Source organism: Cynocephalus volans, chromosome X, assembly GCF_027409185.1.
Source record: "Cynocephalus volans isolate mCynVol1 chromosome X, mCynVol1.pri, whole genome shotgun sequence".
Lineage (NCBI taxonomy): Eukaryota > Metazoa > Chordata > Mammalia > Dermoptera > Cynocephalidae > Cynocephalus > Cynocephalus volans.
Genome location: NC_084478.1, coordinates 125,503,415 through 125,529,054, shown reverse-complemented (window position 1 = coordinate 125,529,054; position 25,640 = coordinate 125,503,415). Strand labels below are relative to the sequence as shown.

Here is a 25,640-nt window from a genome sequence, read left to right as displayed (position 1 = left end):
CACAAAAAAAAAAAAAAAAAAAAAAAAGAAATACTCACCAACTTTTGCAAAGGCCTCTTTGAGTTCATCAAGCTCATCTTTGGAAATCTGAGTGGTAGCCATCTCATCCATTTAAAGATCTATAGAGAAACCAAAAAGGTTGCAGACTTTAAAAAAGTTTGTGATGAATATATTATAAGCACTCTTGCCAAATTCTCATCTTAGGGATAATTTAAACAGAACTGCAAACTACAAAAACAGTCGGAATAAGCTATCATACCTGTAGCTACAGCCATAATAAAGAAAACAAATGAGAAGTTGTCATTTACCAAAAGTTATTCCCTCAAAATTTCTGAATTTTCCTTTTGAGGACAAAAATCTTAAATTACATTCAAAGAGTATAAGGAAGGGCCAAAGTACCCAGCAATGATAGGAAATAGATACAGTAGTCCCTGGGGGGATACGGTCCAAGATCCCCAGTGGATACCTGAAACTTTGGATAGTACCAAACCTTGTATACACTATGTTTTTTGGATCTGATAACCTAGAGGGCTACCGAGTGACTAACAGGCGGGCAGTGGATACACTGAGCAAAGGGAGGATTCACATCCTGGGCAGGACTGAGCTGGACAGTGTGAGATTTAATCATGCTACTCAGAACAGCATAGAATTTAAAACTCATGACTTGTTTATTTCTGAAATTTCTCATTTAATATTTTCAGACAGTGGTTGACCACCAGTAACTGAAACTACAGAAATGCAACTGCGGATAAGGGGGACTACTGTTAATAGAAATTCTCAGTTATATGTACTAAAACTAAAGGTCAAAATTATTTGACCAATGATTCATGTAAAATATCATTTTCCTCTAAGTCACTTTAACTTATTCACTGCAAAAACACTGATTTTCAAATCGCATACTGACACCTATCAATCACTCCCATTAAAGGAGGGGTGAAGAGGAATCAATTAAATTATATTTGATTTTGATGTAGAAATACACACAAGCGTGTGTTAATACAGACATTCTTATGCACGTAACTTTTTATATTATCTGAGTTTGTACCATTTCCAATTTGGCCCTATTTGATCTATTTAACCAACAGAGCAGGGGTTGGCAAACCAAGTACAGCCTGTGGACCAAATCTGGATCACCACTTATTTTTGTATGGCCCCAAGCTAAATATTGTTTTTACAGAAGAAATTTTACAGACAATTGTGATGATAGGTCACATTAACTTTGAACCCCAATTAAGCGAAATATTATCCCAGAAAAAAGAAGAATTTCATTCTTCTCAGCAGACCTGTGTTACCAGAAATTGTACTCAATTGCTATATTTTGAATTTTTTCAATAAATATTTGTAAAAATATATATCCTTAATATTAATAATATCATAATATTCTTGATTTTGCCTTTTGACATACAGTACTTACAATCTGAACTTTTACAGAAATGCTGATCCCTGCAATATAGAAAGGAGGCTTGTATCACAATGGATAATCTCCAAATACAAACCTATTAACAATTTTTGGACAAAGGAAAAAGAAAATGATTATATGTTGCCTTTTTTTTTTTTTTGGCTTTGGGTTTTTTCTCTCTTTTGGTTTTTTTAAATACACTTTATTTTTAGATCAGTTTTAGGTTCATAGCAGAAGTAAGCAGAATGTACATAGAGTTTTCGTATATCTCCTGCCCCTCCCCCTCCAACCTCCCCGAACAACATCCACCACCAGAGAGGAACATTGTTACAATTGATGACCCTACATTGACACATCATTATTACCCAGAGTTCATAGTTTACATTAGGGTTCACTCTTGGTGGTGTACATTCTCTGGGTATATATGTATAATGATATGTTTCCATAATTATAGTATCATACAGAATACTTTCACTGATCTAAACATGTCGCCTTTGCAGAAAAGTATTCTACATGTTAAATTTCACAAACTATACAAAATACAATTTTGAGATCTTACAGACATTTTATTAAAAGGCAGCAAACTACTTGCCAACTCATTTTTTTCCCTGCCAATAAGCATAATATTCTATATAGAGAAGTGAGGGACTTCAGGCTGTGGGGGGATTCTTTAGAGAGCTGGGCCACGACTGTCTTTTTCACAGTATAGTTGTTATTTCTAGAATTTTTCACAGTACTAAGAACATAGAAAGGCACTCTATAAAATAGTACTTTAATAAAATTCATTCATTCAGCAACTATGCACCAAGCACTACATTAGATAAATTCCTATGCATGTCAATTCCCTGAACCCTCACAATGGCCCTATGAGGTAAATATTCTTATCCCCTTTTTTTCTTATTAGATGACATAGGATCAGTGGGACCATGGAACTGCAATTCAAACTCAGGTTTCTCAAATCCTAGGGAAGTTTTTAAATGACCATATGATACTATGAGCTAAGTTTTCACCATAATGCATATATAATGACTGTATTTTTAAAAATTAAATAAAAACAGACATTTAAAAATACATAAAACAGAACTTGTCCATAAACTTTTCTTACCTATGATATTAAAATACAACTAAAGATGGACAACTTCTCAGTAGACAGGCTGAGTAAAAACACTTTTTGAAGTAGTCTCAGGATCTATCAGATAAAGAAAGATCTTTTGTTAAATGTAAAGTTAAGCATTTTAAAGATTAAGAACAAAAGAGAGCTGGCTGGCCAGCCACCAAAATATAAAAAAAAATAAATAAGAAAATAAAGAATAAGAACAAAAAGAAAGTTTTTATAAGTTAAGTTATAACCTACTGATAATAATTCTAAAATTATTCTATAATTCAGTGACATGATGTTCCACACTGCTGATTACAGAAATACTATATAAGATTTATTCCAATTTTCTTTATACATATTTTAAACAATCATGTTTTCAAAACAAAATTGTTACCAATCTCCATGAATTAGATCAGGTGGAACAATGGTGCAGAAAGTTTGAAAGTGAGATTATCTTAGAAAATCTAAAACATGTGGCCTCTCTATCTCTAAAGGTTCTTTCCAGTTTGGGCAGTTTATAAGTCAGTAATAACAAAGTGTGTGAATGAAAAAACCCAAACACACAAAAAGACCACAGAATTGATTTTATTCTCATGCTAACACATCACTTCTATACAAAAGAGAACATTAGATAAGATGGTTCTGGACATAAACCACTCCCCACCACCTATGTCTTATCCCTGCTGACCAGGCAGGTAGGTTCTGACTAAATCCTTCTCTCCTATTTCTCCCCTCTGCAGGGAGCGGGATGAATAGGGTAGGAATCTCTCCCCTTCTTTCATTCCCTTCCCCGAGATGTCTGTCTCTACCTCTCAACACACACCTCTATCCTCACACAATTTTAGCAATACTTTAGGCATCTGTTATATGCCTAGTTACTGCCTTCAAGGAATTTACAATCTGGGGAGACAAACATGTAAATAATTATAATATGACACAAAGTGAATTGGTGGCTGCAATACAGTATCCGCTTTTTGGAAAGGAAAAGACTTTGGAGATGTTAAGGGTTATTAATTGCTTCTCAGTGAGGCCAGGTTCTTTTGTCCCTCCTACAAATTAGGAAATGCTTTAGATCTTCTAAAAATGATTTTAGGGCACCAGTTTACTCCAATAAAATTAATCCAATGCATTAAAAATATACATATACATATACATATATATATATACACACACACACACATATATATATACTTTCAAGTTTTTAAATTTATTGTTCCTGTCTAATTGTCTTAATAAAAGCTTAAAGTGATTTTCTAATGTCTTATTCCCATCTAATTGTCTTAATAAAGCCAAAGTGACTTTTTTTTTTACAACTAAACCTCATATTTTCCATCTGTAGGAGACATTAGAGGCACACCTGAATAAAAATAAAAAGAAGAATTGGAACATGCACATATCCCCAAAACATCATTTCCAGGCAAGGTTGGTTCAAGATAACAAAACAGTTTAATGTAGGATTCTTTCATTTAAATAAACCCATATTCATTAATTGATAGTTATTTGGAAGTAAATAAAGAAATGCTACTTTGAAGTACCTGAGCTGAAATTAAATACAAAGTCAAGTTTAAAAGGCTCACAATATATGCTCTAGTAGATAAGAATCATAGTTTTTAAATTTGCCATTTGAAGCTAAAAATAAAGTTGTTTAATGTAGATTTTTTTCCCTACTATGAATAATAATAAAAAAAAGGTTTGTCATTAAGACTTGTTGGGAAAATAGAATAATTTAATCAGGCCCCCTCGCCTGCCCATCCGGTTGGGGGTGGTGCAGTGCATTCTTTGTAAGCAAATTGTGAGTGGGGGGGTAGAGTTAGTGCGCATCCACGGCACCACCACCTTGGCTGGCAACTGTCTTGGGCGTCCGCTGTGCGCAGCCATGCTCTCCAACCTACAGCTTCCAAGGGCCTGTTTACTGGTTACCTAGCTCATAGACCTGCGTGTGAGGGGTCTGGGGACCCAGCCTGACGTGTGAAGGGTTTGTGACCCAGTCTGTGAATGGGCTTGAGGGGTCTGTGAGCTCCAGACCCAGCCTTAGCGTGGCGAGATTACTCATAGGTACTTGATGGTTGGGAGAAATCATCATATCAAATAACTTAAAAATGAATGCAGATTTTTAAAAAATTAAATGTTACAAATTAAAATGACAGGAGTTCTATGGGGCATTCATTGTACTATAGGGCCCTTTTGTCTCAAAGCCACTAAAACATCCCAGATGGACTCACAATACAAAAGATTTGACATCATTGTTGCCCTACAGATACTTCATTTAATCCAGAGTACCTGTACCAATCTGCTGTTCCTCACCCAAGAATGCAGAACTATTCTGTTATCCATTAGAATGTTCTAATGGAAAGACTGTTGGATGTGGAATCAGAAGACACCAGTTACTGACTTAGTTCTGCTATTTCCTAACAGTGGGTCCATGAGCAAGTTTAATCTCTCTGAGCCTCAGTTTCCTCATTTGAAAAGAGTGATAATAATACCTACTTCCCCCGGGTCCTCATGAAGATTAAAGATGGCATATGTGAAGGTACATTGTAAACTATAAAGTGTTATACAGCAACTTCAAGTCCTTAATGAAAGAAAATGCATAATAAATGAATGCCTAAATAATTGTGAGAGGCTATATAAATATAAGGCATTAGTTCTACTAAAAGCCTTTTCAATGGGATACATGAAAAGTTATCTCATCTTCCCTGTAATTACTGACTACAGAGTATAATAGGTCTCCCGCATATATAAAAGATTATAAGCCTTTAGTCAAAGTAATTTAAGGAGGATGGGTCTAAAGAAAACCTGTCAGCCACTTTTTACCCATGACTCAATTTCGCTCCTTCATAAAGCCAGTTTCTAACTTGAAGAGCGGATAAGACATACTAAACAAAATAAATACACATTTTACTTAAAATATTTTCAGGACCATTTTCAAAATAGCTAACAGCTTGTCAATATTGTTATATTTCTCCTAACTTAGATTTTTTTTTCACAAGCAAAGAAAAATAAAAGGTGAAGAGCTAAAAAGTATTACTTGCTGAATAAAAAGTTAACTCCAATTTCACAATATGTGATTCACAAGCAAAAAGATGGCTGACTTTGAAATATGTCCTTTTCCCCAGTCTGTCTTCCCTAAAAAGTGAACTTTATTTACATGACATGAGAGAGAAAAAGAAAGAGAGAGAACTGATATTCAAAGAACGAGAAGTACATTTTTCCTCCATTTAAATGCAGTAAATGAAATACTAATCGAAAATAAAACCTCCCAGGGCTCTACATTTTTCTGAATTCTCTCATCTGCTAAATACTTTGATCTGTCCCAAATTGTCTCCTCCCGAGCTCCTATGCCTGCCTCCTCTGTAAAGGGAAAACAGAAAAAAAAGCAAGCCCTCTCTGCCCAAACATCTGAGACACAGGAAAACAGATTTTCAAATAAAGGAATAAAGCAAAAGCAAACAAAACCTTGTTTGTTTGTTTTTTTTCATAAAAGGATATGGTGTACAACTGGGTATGAATTCAGGGCGTCACCCATAGAAGAATCTTATGCTATGAAGTCATCCTTAATTACAGAGTTTGACTAACAATACAGCAATTATGAAACCACTCCACCGGCTCATTTAACTATACATAAACCCTGAACACAACTCTTTGCTGAGAAAGGTGTACCTACAACTACCTGAAACTATTCCTCAGATTCTGAAAGGTATTTGAAGGAGAAGAGGAGGGGTACCTGTTTTCATCTCCTAAGGCACTCACGGCAGGAATGCAGCCTTCCTGCCGACTGACTAATGTACTTACTAATCTGTGTCCCTCAGTACCATGTGGGTAAGGAGGAAAGACAAGTACATTGGGAAACTCTACTGTGGATAATCAACTTTGATTATGAACATCATTTCTTTCTTCCTTGAAATGAAAAGGCAACTAAAAGATAAAAATGAGGGATATTCATCTTAGACTTTATTCCAGCCACTAGTATGCTGGGTCACTAGAATTGGGAAAGAGAAGCTGATTACTTATATCAGAGATTGGGCAACACATACTTAAGCTCATATCACAAAGAATGCAAAAATGGGTGGATGAAACATGGAAGAATACGTTATTTCACTATAAATGAAAAAAAAAATGTAGCCACTATTGTGTGTGAACAATTCAAAAGTGGTCAAGAAAAAAGGGGCGTTGTCACCTTCCTCCATCCAAAACAGGCAGTGCTTTGGAACACCTACACTTTGCATACCTACCTGTACCAACAGAAACTGCCACCCTGCCTCCTCCCTAGTTAGGCGAGTCAACAGCACTAGTCTCCAGGTTAGATGGGCGTGCAACACTCTGTGGGCTAAAGGTCGTTTAATCTTACTATGACTACTTAAGCTCCAGTCCCATGTTTCCTAATGACTTTAGATGATTTCAACATGAATGTCCACTGCAGTCACCCTCATTTACTTTTATATTCATCAAGCCTTAACTGACGGCTTAGCATGCACCAGGCACTATGCTGGGTGCTGCAGATATAGACAGTTAGGACCTCAAATCCCCTTCTCTCTGGAAGAGATTACTGTGTCTAATGGGGGAAATAGATGGAAAAACAATGACATAATGTTAGGGCTATCAGGCTATTGTAGTCATACATACTGAGCGGTGGGTGTCAGGAAAAGTTTTCTGAGAAGGTGACTTTTGAACTTTGTCTTAGAGCACGGGTAGGAATTTCTCAGATAGACATCACTGGTAAAGGCATTCTAGACACAGATCCCAAAAGAGAAGATGAAATCTGGAGCTGGAGAAAGACAGCGTGGCTGGAGCATTGTGTCTAGGGTTAGTGACAGACACAACTGGAGCAAAAGGTCAGGGTACAACTTAGAAGTGACCAAGGGAGAAGGAAAGTCAGTGAGTGAGGGGGATTCAAGTCAGGAAAATCAAAGTGTCTACAACTGAACTCATTGCCACATTATTCCCCCCACCCCCGCACCAGCTTTCTGTCCTGCCAAACAAGGTCTCATTTTCAACTTCCCCACTTTCCTTAATCTCCAGGTGTACACCTTTGAGACTGCAGTTTGGCCACAGGGAACAAAGGGAGGTCCAGTCAATCGCTAAGCCCTCTGGAATCTTCCTTTGTAATCTCTGGGATTCTTCCATCATATCTGTTTATCACCCCATGTGTGGCTTGTTCCAAAAACCTTTTACCTGATTTGTTGGCAGTCTTGTCTCCTTCCAATGTAAACCTTACAGTGCTAACTTCCTGAAGAGTAGATCTTATGAAACATTCCACACAAAAGAAAGCCCCAACTTTTTAGCACGGTATTCAAGTCCCTACACTTTTCTGAGTTGATACCCACCTATCTTTCCAACGTCACTTTCCATTACACGCACTGCACCCTTGAATCCTAAAGATTCCCTGTTCCCCATACAGGCGACAATTTTCCCACTTCCATGCCTTTTCCTCTGTGGTTCTCTCTAGTGGAATGCTCTTCACCCATTTCCTCTCTACTCTACAAAAGCATCTTTCAGGAAGTCTCCTCCAATCGTCCGCACCTGAGATAAAATTTGTTTCTTCTCAGTATTCTCACAGAACTATGTTTTCTTTCATTACAGCCAGTCTGGGATTCTCTCAGACACCTCCAATTTTAAATATCTTGTTTCACTGTCAGATCATATGGACCATTTTTCGATTTGGGAAATATAGTCAGTACAAGGTTAGCATTTAATACTATTACACAAAGCTCTTTGATGGAAGGGATCATATCCCATTCATCCTCAAATTCCCAGCCCCATCACAGTGTCTGCTCAGCATAGGTAATAATAATAATTAAAATAATATAATACCAAATCATTGTATGTGTGTATCATAGCAACTAACAGTTATATACATTATATAAGTTACTTCTCAGACAAACTCTGTAAATCAAGCAATAACGTTATTCACAATTTACAGAACGGCAAACAGGCTTAGAGAAGTTGAGTAACTTGCCCAAAGTCACACAGCTAGAAAGAGGCAGATCAGGTCTCACATCTAGGCCTGTCTGACACCTAAGTCAGTATTCTCAACCATTATCCTATATAGCCTCATCAACAATGGCTTATTGAATGAATTTACTTCCCCAACAAGACTGTAAACTTATTTGATTGAAAATATGTTTCCTCATGTCTGTATTCCCCATAGGACTTAGAATAATGCATGGACACAGTGCATTCTCCATAATTATCTTTTGAATCAACAATGGCCCACAACTAGTACCCACAACCATTTGATCATGTCAGTCCCCTTTCAGGAAGCTATAATTGCCTATGCCTAAATGGACTGCCTAATCTCTTCTTGATATTCCAGGTCCTCTAGAATGGTCCTACTAGTCACACCTAACCAGCTTTACCTTTCAACAACACTCATAACAAGCTTTTTGATCACAACTATCCTCCCCAACACGTCCTGCGGACTCCTGCACTGGTACCTTTTGTTTTATCCTGCCTTCTTCCTCTTTCCCTCTCTCCTACTAAAAACTTCCTCTCTCTGTATGTACTTCTCACACTTATAATGCTCTCTTCTTTATTTTTTTCTCTCCCTATCCAAATTCTACTCACCCTGCAAAGTTCAGCAGAAGCCTCATCCTCTCCCAAAGCATGTTTCCCAATGACTCCATCTCCCACTGACCTTTCTCTTCATCTCCCACAGAATTTAGAATCTGTAGCCATTTAATTATAGACTTCCTCCTACAGTTATATAAGTGGATGTGAGGACACTCTAGCTGGGACATCCACCCTAGTTGATTCAGCTCATCTGCCTCCTCCACATAAATCCTCAACCTTGGTCACAGAGAATAATCTTCCTCAATGAAAGAAAGCCCTTCTTTCACACAACTACTTGCCTAATTCCTTACTCTGCAAGCCATATTTCAAGATTATTTGTTTCTGGAGAACAGAGTCTAAACTTCATCTTTCTCTCGTACACTCTCACAATACCTTGCTTGATTCTGGATACACAGGCATGGCTTAAAACGTATTTCAACTGACTGCAATGCTTCAAGGGTAGTAATAATTCTCAGCATGCCCAGTATCTAGTGATCACAGAAATGAGAATTTGAAAGCTGAGAAGTCTGGTGGGTTCTATAACTTCATCTCCTAAATTGTATTATGGAAGAAACAAGTGCCTGGAGTAGTTAAGTGACTTTACCCAAGACACAGAGCTGTGCAGCAAATGTAAAATTAAAAGGATGCGTGTGAGGAAAGATCATTAACTATTCTTACTAGAAAAACAAAAACAAAACAGGCTACACACTGCTTTGCATAGAGAAGCCCCACGCCTAGTACAGTCTATGGAAGATAATTTGAAAAGCTCCTTAACAAATGTGGTCATGATACTGAAAAATAAGAATGGTTGTCAGAAAATGTAGACAGTGACCCTTCTAGCTAATACTAACTTGTTTTCATCACTTAAAGGAAAAGGGATTCACTTAAATCTTGAACTGAAATAACCCAAACTGTAATTGTGTAAAGCATGCAGAATATAGACTACAGGTTCAGTAAAGACTGCAGAGTTCAATAAGTTTTTTCTTCAAAACATTGTTATTAAATTGTCATTAACTGTAAAACAGGCCATACTCTTTGAAAATGAGCACATAAATGCTTACCTTCTCTTGTGGCACATTCATTCCTATATATGACATGCTTCTCTTTCACTGTGCCTAACATTGCTGAATTTCAGTCTCTTAAATGCTATTGTGAAAAACCACACCTATTGTATTAGTACTAATAACTTAGTCATAACATAAACATAACCAAACACTCAAGTACCTATGTGATTTACTTTTTATGTTAGTATTTTTTTTTCTTACAGGATTTTTCTCACGGAGCAAGTGGCTCGAAGTTTTGTTTGCTCCCTCTTAGAAAACATTCATGGAATCTCAGTAAAGGAGTACTGGTGGTAGCTTAAGAGGAGATATGCATCATTCTCATGTAATGATTTGTTGCTCTGAAAGTCAAAACAAGGGAGTGAAACCCTAAATACCCCCACACAAGTGTGACAGTTTCCTAGTCCTGAAAGTTTAGGAAAGATTAAAGCAGAAGGAAGAAGTGATGGAGGGTTTTACTGTTCATTAATCCAGTAAATCAGCATTATTAAACATGGCTTGTCATAGTCAATGTGGAGAGCAAACTTCTATGAAAGCAATATTCAACACGTACAGCAGGCTTTACTTAGCAAGATTAGTTTTCAGGCCTAGATTTTCTGGTAATTCTACTTAATATTTCAGCTGCAAACTGTAAAACTGAACAGAGGACATCTTTAGATACCCCAATAAAACTGACAGCATTTTCTCATGAGGCGTTGTTATATATGCTGATTAGTTTGTACAGTATTAGGAGCTAAAGAATAAAGTAACTGGCTGATGGAACATAAATCTGGATATATTTAGCAACTATGCTTCTATAATCCATTTAGATTAAAATAATATGAACACAAAAACATATGTCAGATAACACAGTTTAAGATTTCAGGGACATTTGTGGAGTAACCTGAAAAACATTACCTGCTATTTCCATGACAAAATATGCTTTGCATTCCAAATCAATTGAGAAATGAACTTTGGAAAGCTCTATGACTGAAGGCTAACTTTACCCTTTAACCAACCTCAAGTAGCTGCCGACCTATAACTGCAATTTTGCCTTGAATGTACCCCAAACATTTAAGGAGAGTTAAACAACAGTCTACTGTTTAATGCGAAGAAGAGATCGCTCTCTCCTGCATGTAGGCTGCTCCAACAACTCCTGCAGATGCCCAGGACACTTATTAAGGTTTACTGAGAAAGGAAGGGGAGCAGAGATGGTCATTATGTGCAAAATCATGCACGGAGTTAAACTAAGCTGTCTTAGTCCTCTTCCTACTCCTCTAATATCCACAACCAATTAAACCACCTCAAACTTTCTGATTGTATTGTTTTAAAGGAGATGCATCATAGGGTCATAGTTGCTAACCTGTTACTCCCCTTCCCCATATTTCTGTAGCCCCTTTTAGTGTGATGACCAGCTACTTCCTCCTGTGTCTCTTCCACTAGTCTGTGAGCTCCTCGAAATCGGGGCTGTTATCTTATCTGACTTCATATCTTGGTTCACAACAAGCACCTACTAAGTGTTTGTTGAATAAATAAACTTTGATGGAGGTGAGTAGGGAAAGTGAGCAGACCTACACATCATGCTGGCAATATAGTTATCTCACGTGGTTTTAAAAACACATACTCTGTTACAGAAAGCTGAGGACAAAATACTCAAAACATAATAACGTTCCCATGTTCTCCACATGCAACTGGCCTGTTATCATGCTTTAACTATCTACTCTTGTTTAATAGTTGAAGATACTACAAAACTCTTTAAGATGTTTGCAACCTGTGATTTGAATTCAGCTGAAAGTCAAACAGAGACAGGTCTTTTCAGAAATAGTTTTTACTTTTCACAATTTTGGCATTGAAGCAGCACATTTCTTCTTTACAATAATACACATCATTTAAAAAAAATTCTCATTTAAATTTGCAGTGCTTTTTTTTTTTTACTTTTTTACTTTTTTTTTTTTTTTTTTTTTGCGGTTGACCGGTACGGAGATCTGAACCTGTGCCCTTGGTGTTACAAGGCTGCACTCTAACTAGATCATGTTTTGACAGGTGCGCAATTTATGGATAACAGTTAACATTTAGAAATAAATATGAATTGCCCCAAACTAAGTCTATACTTGAATTTTTTATTATGAACATTTTCAATATATGCAAAAGGGAAAATAGCCCACAGAGCCATCACAGATTTTAAATATATCAGGATTATCCTACAATTACTTCATCTATTCTCTCTTCCTGTCCTTTCTTCTTTTCCCCCTTCCTATCTGTCTCTTTTCCCTGAATTAAAACAAACCCCAGACACCCGTGATTTCACCTCTATATACCTATCAAGAAATGAGTTCATTTCTGTTTTCTGGAAATAACTCTATCCTGTGCTAGAATCAAGCATAAGTTAGATTCTAATTGATCTTTTTTTTTTTCCCCAGTACCAATGTCTGTGAGTCACTTAAACCCCAAAGCGTGCCCAATCCTGTGTCATTTCCTGGAGGAATATCGAATACCTCCATTTTAAGTAAAATTTTCCAATTTTGTACTTAATAAACAAAGATAAGATCTAAAAGCAATGGCTATTTAAATATAAGTGAATAAATAACTTTTCAAATAACAGAAACATTCAATTTGATTTAGTCAGTTTGAAGACATTCCTTAAATGTTTGCCAGATAAGAAAGTTGTAGATATCTAATGCAATCTTAATTATGATCTAAAAGCCCCTTTTCCTGTAGTAAAGAGCCCTGTATCAAACCCAAAGACACCCCTCCTTCCCCAACCTTTACAAAGTTAAGGTGTATTAACTTCTTGGATGAAATAGCACACTCCTGTTTTGAAAGGTTTAATCTTTTCTGTATTTGCTAAATAAACTTTTATACCTTCTCCCCAAAATCTGAATCATTTACGGAAAAATAAATCTGCTGTTAATGAAATTAATTAACCTTCACACCTGAGGGGTATTTCCAATCTTTTTTCCTATGAAAATGAACATATGTTTGAGTGAAGCCCAGGGCAACTTTCAGGGGTGCAGGCAAGATCAGACTAGTTAGCATGCTTCAACTCAAAACAAAAATACTGTAACATATGAACTACAACTCAGAAATCCCTGTATACACAATTTCAGCTTATACTTCGAGCTAAGGAAAAAGCTTATCTAGTCTCCACTGAAAGTGCCTCCTGCTGTGTTATATACCTTTATTATATGCTCTCAAATATGGTACTTGTTAATTGAAAAAACTGGATTCTTTTGTTTTACATAGACATACTAAGTACAACCAATCTGAGAGGTGACTCAACTCAGAGTCGGGATTTACTATATAATTAGTTATACTTCCCTTTGCCAGAAATATGAAGAAATAAAGCTTACATGATCACCATGTGATGGAAAACCCTGGTGAATCTGTGAGCACTGAAAATCACTGCCACTGCCATGTTACAATAACACCACCAAAATTTCATCCCCAATGATTTTCATGTATTTTGTGAATTATAATCACTAGGACAACTGCTTGACCTAAGTCACTTTGTAAGAGTAGAATACCAATCTAATCATGACAGCTACCTCAACTTCTATTTCACAGACTTTTGCAAAACCATGTAACAGGCATCAAAGGCATCTGAAATCCTGCCCCCCTCCCCAGCAAGATATAGAAAATAATTTCTGCCATTTAAGCTTAAGGTCATATAACTTAATAAATATGGCTATATAATTAGGATTTCAAAACCAATTTTTTAAAAAGCCTAAGTTCCTAAATCATTCCCAAAATAAAGAGAGGAAAAAAAAAATAGAATTTACACAGAACAGGTTAGATTCTAAACTTCAAAAATTTCTCTTAAAACAAATTTGATTCTAATTGAATAAATAATATTTAGAGAGTGACTTCAAATGTCTAACAACCCAAATAAATAACAGAAATTTCAGGCTTTTAAAAATAAATTTCTGCTTAAATATTCAGTAATCTAAAAGTTAGAGCCTAATGAAATAATATTAAAATAGTTACCCTTCTGCGATGACAGCAAACCTGTTTCTTTCCTTTCTCGCAGCACTAACAGAAAGAACCTTCTCCCACGCCCAGATCGGCAATCTGGAAACCCAACATTCTTCTTACAATTGCAACTTTAGAGAGCAAGTCACAACACTTCCTGCTAGAAAAAGAGAACACCCTGACAAAAGGATGATATAACACTTACGAATCCCCTTCCTGTCGGCCTCACAGTATTTTGCCAAAGATTTAATAAATTCTAACTTAAACACAATATTTAGAGAAAAGTTTATTTTTTCATTTCTGCTCCACTAAAACTATGCAAGCACTCGAGGGAATGTAAAGTTGGTTTAGGTCAAATCGCTACAACCCATATACCTATTTAGAGTTTGAACAGTAGCCAAGTAACCTGCTTATTTTAGAACATATGGAACGGCTTCTCCCTTGTGCCCAAGTCACTCATCCATAGTCAAGTACGTTACTTAGAAAGGCAAATGAACTGTCTCAGACCACTTATATTTTCTATTATTCATTTCAAGCTATACACAACATTTACACTCCATATGTTAGGTGTTATAGCATTTATTTCAAGCACATACATTTTGTTTTCTGTTGAAAATGTAAGCTCTTTAATATAGGAACTGTATTTTCTGCTGGCACGGCACATAGGAACTAAGCCAATGCTTGCTGAACTGAATAATTTTCTATTGAGAGGCAGTACTGCATAATCGTTAAGAGCTCTGGAGCCAGACTGGGTTCAAATCCCGACTCCACACACACAATTTATTAGCTGTGTGAATCCTTGGGTAAATTGCTTAAACTTTTCTGCCTTTGTTTTCTTATCTGGGGATGATGATAGTAGTAACCACAACAGTAACTGCTTTATACATTGTTGTGAGGCTTAAATGATTGAATATGTGTAATAAATTTAAATTACAGCCTGGCATATGGTAAGCATTAGATATGTGATAATTGCTCTTCTTATTAAAATCTGCTTTTTTAACCGTTCTAGCAATCTAATCAGTGAGTTGCTAAATTAAACAACTGGTTAGTTGTGAGTGCCCCTTATGGGAGAGAACAGAAAATCAATAGGAGTACTGGGCTAGGCTCAGGAGAGCATTTCTATACTGACATAGGTCAAGTTAATAATTTGAGAGGATATGGAGCACAATGGAAGCATCAAGGTCTTAGGAGTCTGACAGACTTGAATTGAAGTCTATGAGACCTTAAACAAATTACTTAGTTTCTCTGAGCCCCGGGTTCATATCTGTAACAATGGAGCTAATTCCACATACTTCACAAGGTTGCTATGAAGATTCAATGGGAATATAAGTGCCTAAGAGCATCTGGGTCCAGCAAAGTGCTCAGTAAGTGGCAGATATTTTAATTTGCCTGGGATAAAACATGCATAATATTATCTGCTCTATCTACCTCATGAGAATCAAAGAAAGTGAGATAATAGATAGTCTGGTCCTTTACAAGTGCAGTCATAAAAAACACAGTGAAGCATTTCGTGATAACATAATGTATTCTCAGCCTAAGTAGGCGACTTACAGTGCGTTCACTTGTGAAAAGGAACCCTCACTGGACAGTCCCTATAATGAGGCAGACAGTGTTCTCCTGTCCTCATCACTAATCACCATTAGCAGACAGTGGATTAAATTTTAACTCCTTAGTAGAAGTGCTTTAATTTATTTCACCAACCACCAAAACTACGTGAAATATCAAATGGCAACACAATCCAGAAGAGAAGGAATATAACAGCAGGAGCAAGAGGACATGTTTTTCCATCTGTCTTTGCTGCTGACTCACTATGTGAATGAAGCCTCTTCAAATTTTCCAAGTTTCAATTTCTCCATTTGTAAAACAAGCATAGCACCATCTGCCTGTGGCATGTCAGGGAATATACGTGATAATAAGTAACTACCAAGCACTTTTAGCTAATTGGAAGGAAGAATATATGAATGACATATGAATTGTCATTTGTTTTCTAGACAGAGAAAATTGGGGCACAGGCAACTGTCCGTCTTCTTATGGTGTTAGACCAGAAAAGTTGGGTTTTCCCCACTTTACTTTTTCTTCAGCCACACCTGTCAACTCAAACCACTTTGTTGGGTCTGTCCCACACATAACTAACTAACCTTTTCAGATACGTAGCATTATAACTGAAGAAATTAATGTTTTAAACATATAACGCTCAACTTTAGAAGATGACTTTCTCCTTCTATGCAACAAGTTTTACAGGTTGTTAGAAGAGTGCTACTTAAAAACTGTTTCTTTGATCTCCCCTTTTTTGGTCATCTGGAATGTGTATGCTCTCCAGCTTTCCAAACTCAAAGGCTAATCTTTGATCAGAGTTAAATCCGTCAACACCAAGTTGCTGATTTTAAAGTCTATTCACCATAACTTAATAAAATTTATCTCAACTGCAAAACATCGTAGTCAAAGTTCTTTAAAAAATGCACATCTTCTACTTAGTAAATGCTAAGTAGGACATTTCCTAAAAGAGAGTTCTACCACATCAATAGTTCAACCAGTTTTAGTCTGTGGCCCATTGTGTAAACTTCCATCTCACTCACTATCTGAGGTATGTGTGGGTATGCAGAGGGTGGGGGGAGTGTTTTCGTGTTTATGTATATATGTGTGTAACTCTGTGTGTGAACAGACTCTGTTTTTACTAAGGGTAATGACAAGTGGTTTGAGAATAAAAGATGGTGTGGCAAGGGTTGTGTAATAAATTTTACATTTTTACAAGCAGGTCACAGAATGAAAACAACTTTTACGTTTCATTCCAAATTCATCATGATGAATGCTAAGGAAAGCCAACAGAAACCAAATGTGCTCTCTTTCTCTCTTAGTTGTTACAAACAAACCCGTAAAGTTAAAGAGTTCACACACATGTACCTGTGGACACACGAAGGAAAAGTCACACCCAAAAAAGTTGCATGAGAGTTTCATCTACGTATGAATGTATTCCAGTTAGAACACAAGATCTAGACATACTATTTTAAAGTCTCTTCCCACTTTCATCCAAACGTCACACTCTCCACCACACCTAGTACTTGGTATACTCATTCAGTGTGTGACATGTACTTTGGAAGCCTCTCCCACTGTGCTAAATGACATACCTCCATAACACTAATCTATCTTCCTCTCATGAAGCTGGATTTTACCTATCTTCGTGACTTATAAAAACAAAACAAACAAACAAATAACACCCACCGTGAGTGAAGCATCAAAGCAAAAAGATCTAACATATAAAATAGGCACCAAATTAACATGCAGGAAACTGCTAGTGTAATTTTTGACAATAATGGAAAATTGAGGAAATTTATACTAGGAATAGCATTAGGTATACAAACCTCCCATTGCATGGATGTGTCAGTTTAACAATCAATTAGATATGGTTTATGTAATCATTTTTTAAAAAACATATTTGGGGAAAAAAATAAATCACAAAAATATCTTAATTTCAGTATCCCAAGGGATAGCTCCCTGATAATCATATTTATTAGCTCTTTATCTGTGTAACAAAGTAACAAAATTTCAAAATAAGATACGGTTGTCTTATTGTACATTAAATTATGTACTTTGTTCTAATGCATTAAAAACAAAAGGTTAAGATAAATAGAAGAGAATTTTAATTATAAATCCTCCAGATATTGTCAACTGAACTACACATGGGGCAGGGAACTGATTTAAAAGACATCTGTGTTCTGTTCATAGCTAATGAAAACATACAAAGGAATAACTCATATGCTCTACATCTTCCTATCCTGAGGGTCTCTCATTCAAAAAAAGAAGGGAAGAGAAAGGGAAAGGGGGAGGAGTGAAGGGGGAGGGGTAAGGGAGGAGGGAAACAACAAAAAAAAAACCCTAATCACCCAGCGGTTCCTAAACTTTTTGGTCTCAGGACCTGAGGACCCTCAAGAGCTTTTGATATGTGGACTAGATCCATCAATGTATCATATTAGAAATTACAACTGGAAAATTTTAAAGATGTTTATTTATTTAAAAATAATAAGTTAATATGGTAACAGAAATAACGTTTTTTCTGAAAAATAACTATTTTCAAAAAAATTTGGTGAGAAGAGCAGCATTGTTTATACTGTAAATTGCTTTAATTTTAACTTAATAGAAGACAGCTGGATTTTCATGTCTGCCTCTGCATTCAAGCTGTTGGTTCCAGTATATGAAGAAAATCTGGCCTCCCACAGCTATATTGTTGAAAAAGGAAAAAGTATTTTAAGAGCCTTTCCAGATAATTATGAATATTCTTCTTTACCATATCAATGATTTTTTTCATATCCTGTTACATTAAAATTCATTTATCTATCTTGCACTTTGAATGGGCCTTTTACCATGCTTGATTTTATAACATCATGCACTGGTCATTTGGAAAAATATTGTTTCACTAAGTTATGCAGATTTTCCAAATGCTGACACACTTCATCATAAATACAATATCAAACAAATCACTTTCATTATATACAACCTCAATCTCATTAGAAATGTCTAAGTATTGAGAAGATATCATGGTGGCCAATACAAATTTTTGAAAATTTGCATTTTTGCTTGAAAGCTCTAATTTTATCATTGGCAACAAATATTCTCAGTTGCTTTCCTTGCAGTGACAGGCACAGTTGGTTCATTTTTGATAAATTATCTGCCAAATACTAAGGTCTGAATAATCAGTTAATTTGATCTTTGAAGTAAAAATGCTTTTCTATTTTTAAAAAGGCAGCTCTAGTTTAGCTCACAACTCAATTGCACAAGTACTTTTCCTCAAGACAACCATCATACATCCACATTCAGAAAAAATTGTTTATGGGTATATTCCATCGCATCACACAGAAAATTAAAAAGACGCATATCCAAGAGTTGAGATTTATTAAAATCATTTTTTTCTGCTTCATCAAGGACATTACAAATGAAACTCGTGTTGTAGGTTTTTTTCTAAAGGTGGAGGTTATGGTGTTGAGGAATACAGTGATGGTCAATACACTGTGGTGCTGCCGCCTTGATGCTTGCTAAGGCACCAGCAATTTTATGCATTATTGCTTTCTACTATCAGTGCAACCATCAACACGGGGAACAAGCAAATAACATCTCAGTGTTCCCATGAAAGTAATTTTGACCCTCAAGGGCCCATGTGCCACACTTTTTGAGAACCAGTGCTTTGTTTAGCAATAGTTATGATGAAGCCATCTCATTTTAGAGACAAAAAAAAAAAAACATAAGCAGGTTTTAAAAAGGATTTTCAAACCGAGAATAAAAATTATCAAAATTATCTATGTAGGTTTTAACTTGGGTTTTGGGCCGTTAAATATCAATTCTTGATTTTGGCGACTGGCCGGTACAGGGATCCAAACCCTTGACCTGGGTGTTATCAATGCCACACTCAACTGAGCTCAACCGGCCAGCCCCTCATTAGCATCAGTTCTGAGAGGATCAATCTATAGCTTATCTACTCCAAAGCACATTTTGCTGAATCAGGTTCATGTCCAGAAGACATGACTTTATCATGACAGTGTAATTTAGAAACTTTAAATAATACTTTTTTTATAAAAGATTAAGAAAGAAAATATATTTGTTACAAAGTGACTTAACATCCAGCTCATATGTAGTAAATCAGATTTTCCTTGTGATAAGCAGTAAGAATTTCCTTATTTGGCATAAATAAGCACAGAATGAGTTTGAAAGTAAAACTCCAGAGGAAATGAAAAAGTTATTACTATTTTAAAATATTAAAAACTAAGTGTGCTACGTTATTTATGGGTTAAATAATTATGTGGATTATTTTAAAGCAAATCCCAAACAAATAAAAAAAGGGAGACAAAGATTAAATAAAATCAAATATTAATCTTGTTAAAGCTGGGAGGTTCATTATGCTATTTTACTTCATATGTTTGAACATTTCCATAAAATTAAGTTTTAAAAAATTCTTATATGAAAGTATTTGGTATTTTGGAAAGCAAAACCAAAATTCCTGGCTCCTTTTCATTCAATAGACAAATACTGTTTGAGCATTCACTCTGCAAAAGGCACTGTGCTAGGTGGCATCAGGAAATATAAGGACTTATGAAACTTGCCTTTCACACTGTCAAGGAGCTCAGAGTGACTGGGTCCGTATATGGAATTAATTCCCTAAAATGGGTATAATGCCTCCACTATGACCGTTCTAAGGTGTACTCACTTATGCTATTACAAAGCACAACTTGAGCCAATTGAATTGCAAATCATTATAATGCAATTTTACAGGGAAAAAAGGAAAAATGGGATGAGAAAGAAAATATAAAAAGGAAACGTAAAAAATAAGAAATGAGACTCTCCTTGGCTTTCCACTATAAAAGGAAACGAACAAGAGATGTGAGCAAATATGGGCATGACCACATCACTTTTCCACCACAACCCGTCATCTTATTTCACTTCAGGACAGGAACCATCATGTCATCTCCTTTGAGTCAGCTCTTGTACTACTCACATAGACAAAAATAACTGAGCAATACATTAATTTTCCACGGTGAACATTAAATAAATTTAAAATTATATTCTATAATTCTTTAAATGACAGGAGTTACTTTTACAAATGCCATGTCTTTACATTAATTTCCCGGGCAACCGTGTCCTTTTACTCCCCCCACCAAATACAAATTAAGCCCATACTAAAGAACAAATTGACAAATTAAGCTAGCAATGTTCCTCAGTTATTCAGGCAGTCTAAGCATAACTGACAAATGAAAAATAAATGTGAGAATCAAAAAAGAAAATACTTTAGTTATCAGCTTCCAGCTTCTTGCCCTCTGTTTCAAACAAATTGTCAATTTTTTCCTGTTCAAACTTTAGATAAAATATACAAAAGTTCTTAAAACTCATTCAGCGAAGGTCTTTGAAAGCTGAGTGATAGCACTAAATGATTTAAAATTGCTCTACTGTCTTAATATTTAATATTTATTAAGGTCTGTGAGGGCAGTGATTTTCTCCTGTTTTGCTCAGCAATCTATTTGTCGTGTCTAGAACAATGCCTGGCACACAGTAGGAACTCAACAAATATTTGTTAAATGTATGTTGATGACATTGCATCCTAAAGGAATTAAACTCACCGTCATTTGTTATAGTGGTTTATTATATAAGAGTAAACTTCTAGTACTTGTCTTTTTAATGCAAACCAAATAAAGATAAAAGGCATTTGCTCTTGTCCCATTGGGTAACTCTATAGAATAGGATGATTCCTGAGAGCTAATCTGGCCCAGCAAATGGTAGGTTACATCTTCTACTGGCATCAAATCCATGATCATATTTGGCAGTTGAAATGATTTTCTAAATTCTAGAAAATAAAGACATTTCAGAGAAAAGAAATGGAATGGAAAGTATTAAGAACCCTCAACGTGTCTAGTTTTTTCTCCAACTTGCCACACAAAAAAAAGAAAAAGGAAAGAAAAATATCACTTAGCCATCAAGATATCACTGCTTTAACTTTCCAATCTTTAAAATGATTACTTTTTGACCTCACAAGGAATAAAGAAACTTTCAAAAGAGCCGCTTTAGCATTTCTTGCCAGCCTGTCCTAGCACAAGATTAACTTTGTCAGTTCTTAGGAAGACATATAAAACCCCCTTTATATGACTAATTCAGATGAAGTGGTAACACGAAGCCATAGCATATAAGATGCTGGTTTCTACTTGTTACCAGATGTTGCCATCACTTCAAAGTGTTAAATGCATCCATGAAGAGTTTCAGATATATTTGCACGTGAAATATTTTCTGATTTCCACTTTATCCTGGAGACACGTTCTCAGAGAAAAATTGTTGCCTCACTGTTTAATAAATAAAATGTCCTTAAGATTGCCAATATTAAAAAACCACCAAGTACTCTGTCAGTCTAATTTTCTCACGTAATTCTTGCAAGCACATATACACACTTTCAAAATACAATACAAATAAATTCCACTTCATTGGAAGTTTGTTGTAAACAGTCTGCTTTATATTTCTTTTGAAAAAAAAAAATTATTTTGGACCTGACACAAAAAGCTCTAGCTTTTTTTCTAGCTGAAAAATCCAAATTTCTGTGTGTGCATACTTTTGGAATTACTGTTTTAGACAAGTAAACCATCTCCAGCTTTATATATAATTTAGGGTTCCTTTGCCAGGTATAATTCAATAATTCCACTATGCTGTCTGTTTCTAACCATTCTTCTCTGGCTAATTTCTTTGGTTATGCTGCCATTAAGGTTTTATTAGGTTAATTAAAAATGTTTTTAAATCTTCAGAGAGAGTTTAATTCAGCAACAATGGTTGCTATTTTCTACACATAATGGTCATTGTTAAGTTTGGACCAACACAGAACCCTGAACACAATGTAGATTTATCCCTAAGATTGGCTGCAAAAATACCATGGTTTCATAAAGTGGTTATATGCCCTTACCATTCAAATGTATGAAAGATGCCCTACAAATTTTATTTATTTTATTTCTCCTGAGATGACTAAATTGTATTTCTTTAAGGATGGAGTTGAATCCATAAACATAACATTATGGCTGGCTCAGATTACTAGACTGGATTATAACTGACCACTTTTGCTTGTTTGGTATTTTATTTGGAAATCTGTTACCTGGTACAGCTAAGAAGTCTCATTGTAATGAATTCTGCCATAAATCAAAAGGCTTTTGTGGTTTTCACTTGTTAAAAATCGTATTGTCTGCAAAAAGTCATCCATGCAGGAGTAACCAACCTCTTCACTCTCCTAGCTTATTATCTGAGAAATTGACTAAAGCCATTAGCAGAGTTCTTTTGATGGGGTAGACTGTCCTCAGCTCACTGGCTCTGAGAATTCACTGCTTTAGAGAATGAGCTTTTTTAAGTCTCTCATTAGACTTAATTAACACAAAAATGCAGATAAATTACATGTGAAGACAGAAATTTGGATATCTCTTTATGATGAGTGCCATTACATTGAATTCTTCTTTAAATTACACTTTTTTTCAATTACAGGATAGGTTTTGATGTAGCTGTGACTATTACCTAAGCAGGGTTGGAATTAGAAGTAGTGGCAAAGAAACAAATCTCTGGTATGAGTAGTGGTAAACTTCGCTGTCAAGATAGTACTGTGAGCCATGTGCTGTGACTTAGGGAAGTTTTCATTATAGAAAAGTCACTCTGCTAACTGTATTTGGGGTAGTACATTTGGACTGTGATTTTCAAATTCCTGCTTTCTAAGTCTAGCCACTTAAGCCCATATTCATAATGTTATAGGTCACCAGTGATATATCTTATTAAAGCAATAACTGCCAGTTTAGAACATAAACAGGATGGAAAAAAGAACCAGAAGTTTTTGTTTTGTGCCTCCCACCCTGAATCATTAAGCAGAAAGAAGAGTGGAAAAGCTTCATCTTGAGAAAGCAAGACAGAAATGAAAGCATGATCTCATTCCATTTTCCCTCACCCAAATGCAACAAGATGCCATTTTCTCTTCAGCCCTAATCTGTTTGACAGTCCTCCTCACTTTCTTAACACCTGACAGTAAATTTGCAAGTGCTCTTTTAAATCAAGGGTTTACCAGATTCCTTTTGTAATTTTTAAGATTTTATTTTCTAGAGCCAATGATCAAAGCATGAGAATGTAGAGAGAATGCACAGAAATTTTCATTTAAAAACTTTCGATTTTAAAGTTTTGGAGTTACAAAACTCCAATAACTCCACGGAAAACAATTACACCCCAAACTCCAATACCCTAAATCCCAATGCTTTAGTAGAATATTCCATTTTGCTACACTGGGAAATGAATTTGTTTGAGACAATGAAAGAAGTACACCATGTTTTCTTTAAGGCAGAACAATAGGTTTAGGAATCTTATTAATAGTAAACACCAGAAGTAAATTTTCAAAAAAATTTTAAATTCAAATACAGATCAGTGATTTAGAACTTGAAAGTCACATATCTAATCAAGAATGTGTCGTTCCTTTGAAAAGCTCTAATTTTGGCTATCATAAAAAGACATCCAAGTCATATCTGAAGAACTTCCAATTAATATTAATTCAATGATTTCAATACCTGCACTCCCATGTTTATTGCAGCTCTATTTACAGTAGCCAAGAATTGGAACCAACCTAAATGTCCACTGTCAGACAACTGGATAAAGAAGTGGTGGTATATTTACACAATGGGATACTGCTCTGCCATAAAAAAGAACAAAATCCTGCTATTTGCAGCAGCATGGATGAACTTAGAGAAAATTATGTTAAGTGAAATAAGCCAGGCACAGAAAGAGAAATACTGCATGTCCTCATTCATAAGTGGGAGCTAAAAAAATTAATAAATTAAAAAAGAAAGAAAGATACAACAATCATAATACTACACTGAACTTTCAAAAGGAGAGAACAGATCTGAGGTTACCAGAGGTGGGAAAGAGAAGGGGGCAAAGAGGTAAGGTGAGAACTGATAAAGGGGCACAAAAAATAATTACACTGTATAGTATTAAATATACTAATTATCCTGATTTGACCATCACATATTGCACATAGGTATTGATACGCAACTCTATACCCCACAGACATGTGCAATCAATAGTGTTTCAATAAAAAATAGTAATAATAAAATAGGAATTGTTTTAGAAAATAAGACCTAGCATTAGACTATAGAAGAAACTAAATTGTCTTCCTTAATAAAATTAGCATTTTTAACTTTATTAACATTACATGTGCAATCTCAAAAATCTAATTCATTAATGCAATTCCTATCAAAATCTTAGAACAGTTTTTTGTAATTATAGACAAGCTTTTTCTAAAAATTTATATGGAAAGAGTAGGCCTTAGAATAGCTAAAATATATTGAAACATAAAGTGAGTGGAATCACTCTATCTTGTGTCCTAGTATGTAGCAGTGACAGACACACAGAATAATGGAACAGAACAGAGAACCCAGAAACAGACCTACACAAATATGTTCAAGTTATTTTTCACAAGGGTGCAAAAAAGCACATCAGTGGAGGAATGGTGCTGGAGCAACTGGAAAACCATAGGCAAAAAACAAGAAAACAAAAAAACAACTAAAACCCTCAACCTGAAATTCCCACCTTACATGAAAATTAACTCAAAATGGATCACAGACTTAAATATAACACATAATTCCATAAAACTTTAGGGGAAAAAAGCGAAATTACTCAGAACCAGATTTGGTGAAGAGATTTGGTATTTTAGACATGACACCAAAAAGATAATCCATAAAAGGAAATATTAGTAAGCTGGTCCTCATCAAAATAAGTACTTTTGTTTAGTGAAAGACCCAGTTCAGAGGATGCAAAGATAAGCTACAGACCAGGAGAAAACATTGGTATATCTCATATCTGACAAAGGATTAATATCTAAAATACATAAAGACCTCTCAAAACTCAACATTAAAAAAACCAAACAATCCAATTAGAAAATTAGCAAAAGACATGAACAGACATTTCAATGAAGAGGATATACATATGGGAAATTAGCACATTACAAGATGTTCAACATCATTAGCCATTAGGAAAATGAAAAATGAAACTACAATGAGATATCACTACGAACCTGTCAGAATAGCTAAAATAAAAGCCAGTGACA

General features: G+C 35.5%; 1 protein-coding gene across 2 annotated transcripts in view; it reads right to left on the bottom strand.

The window, feature by feature from the left end:
* The window catches only part of PLS3 (plastin 3), a 72,912-nt gene that overhangs the window by 32,465 nt on the left and 14,807 nt on the right, over positions 1 to 25,640 (bottom strand). The window contains exons 1-3 of one of the 2 annotated variants that reach the window (XM_063083163.1): positions 14,072 to 14,147; positions 2,505 to 2,588; positions 39 to 119 (exon numbers count right to left, since the gene is read on the bottom strand). In XM_063083163.1, the coding sequence (XP_062939233.1) occupies positions 39 to 111 (73 nt within the window). In that variant the 5' untranslated portion in view covers positions 112 to 119; positions 2,505 to 2,588; positions 14,072 to 14,147. Of the gene's footprint in view, positions 1 to 38; positions 120 to 2,504; positions 2,589 to 14,071; positions 14,148 to 25,640 lie in introns of those variants that run through there. The other variant, XM_063083164.1, reaches the window with a different exon arrangement.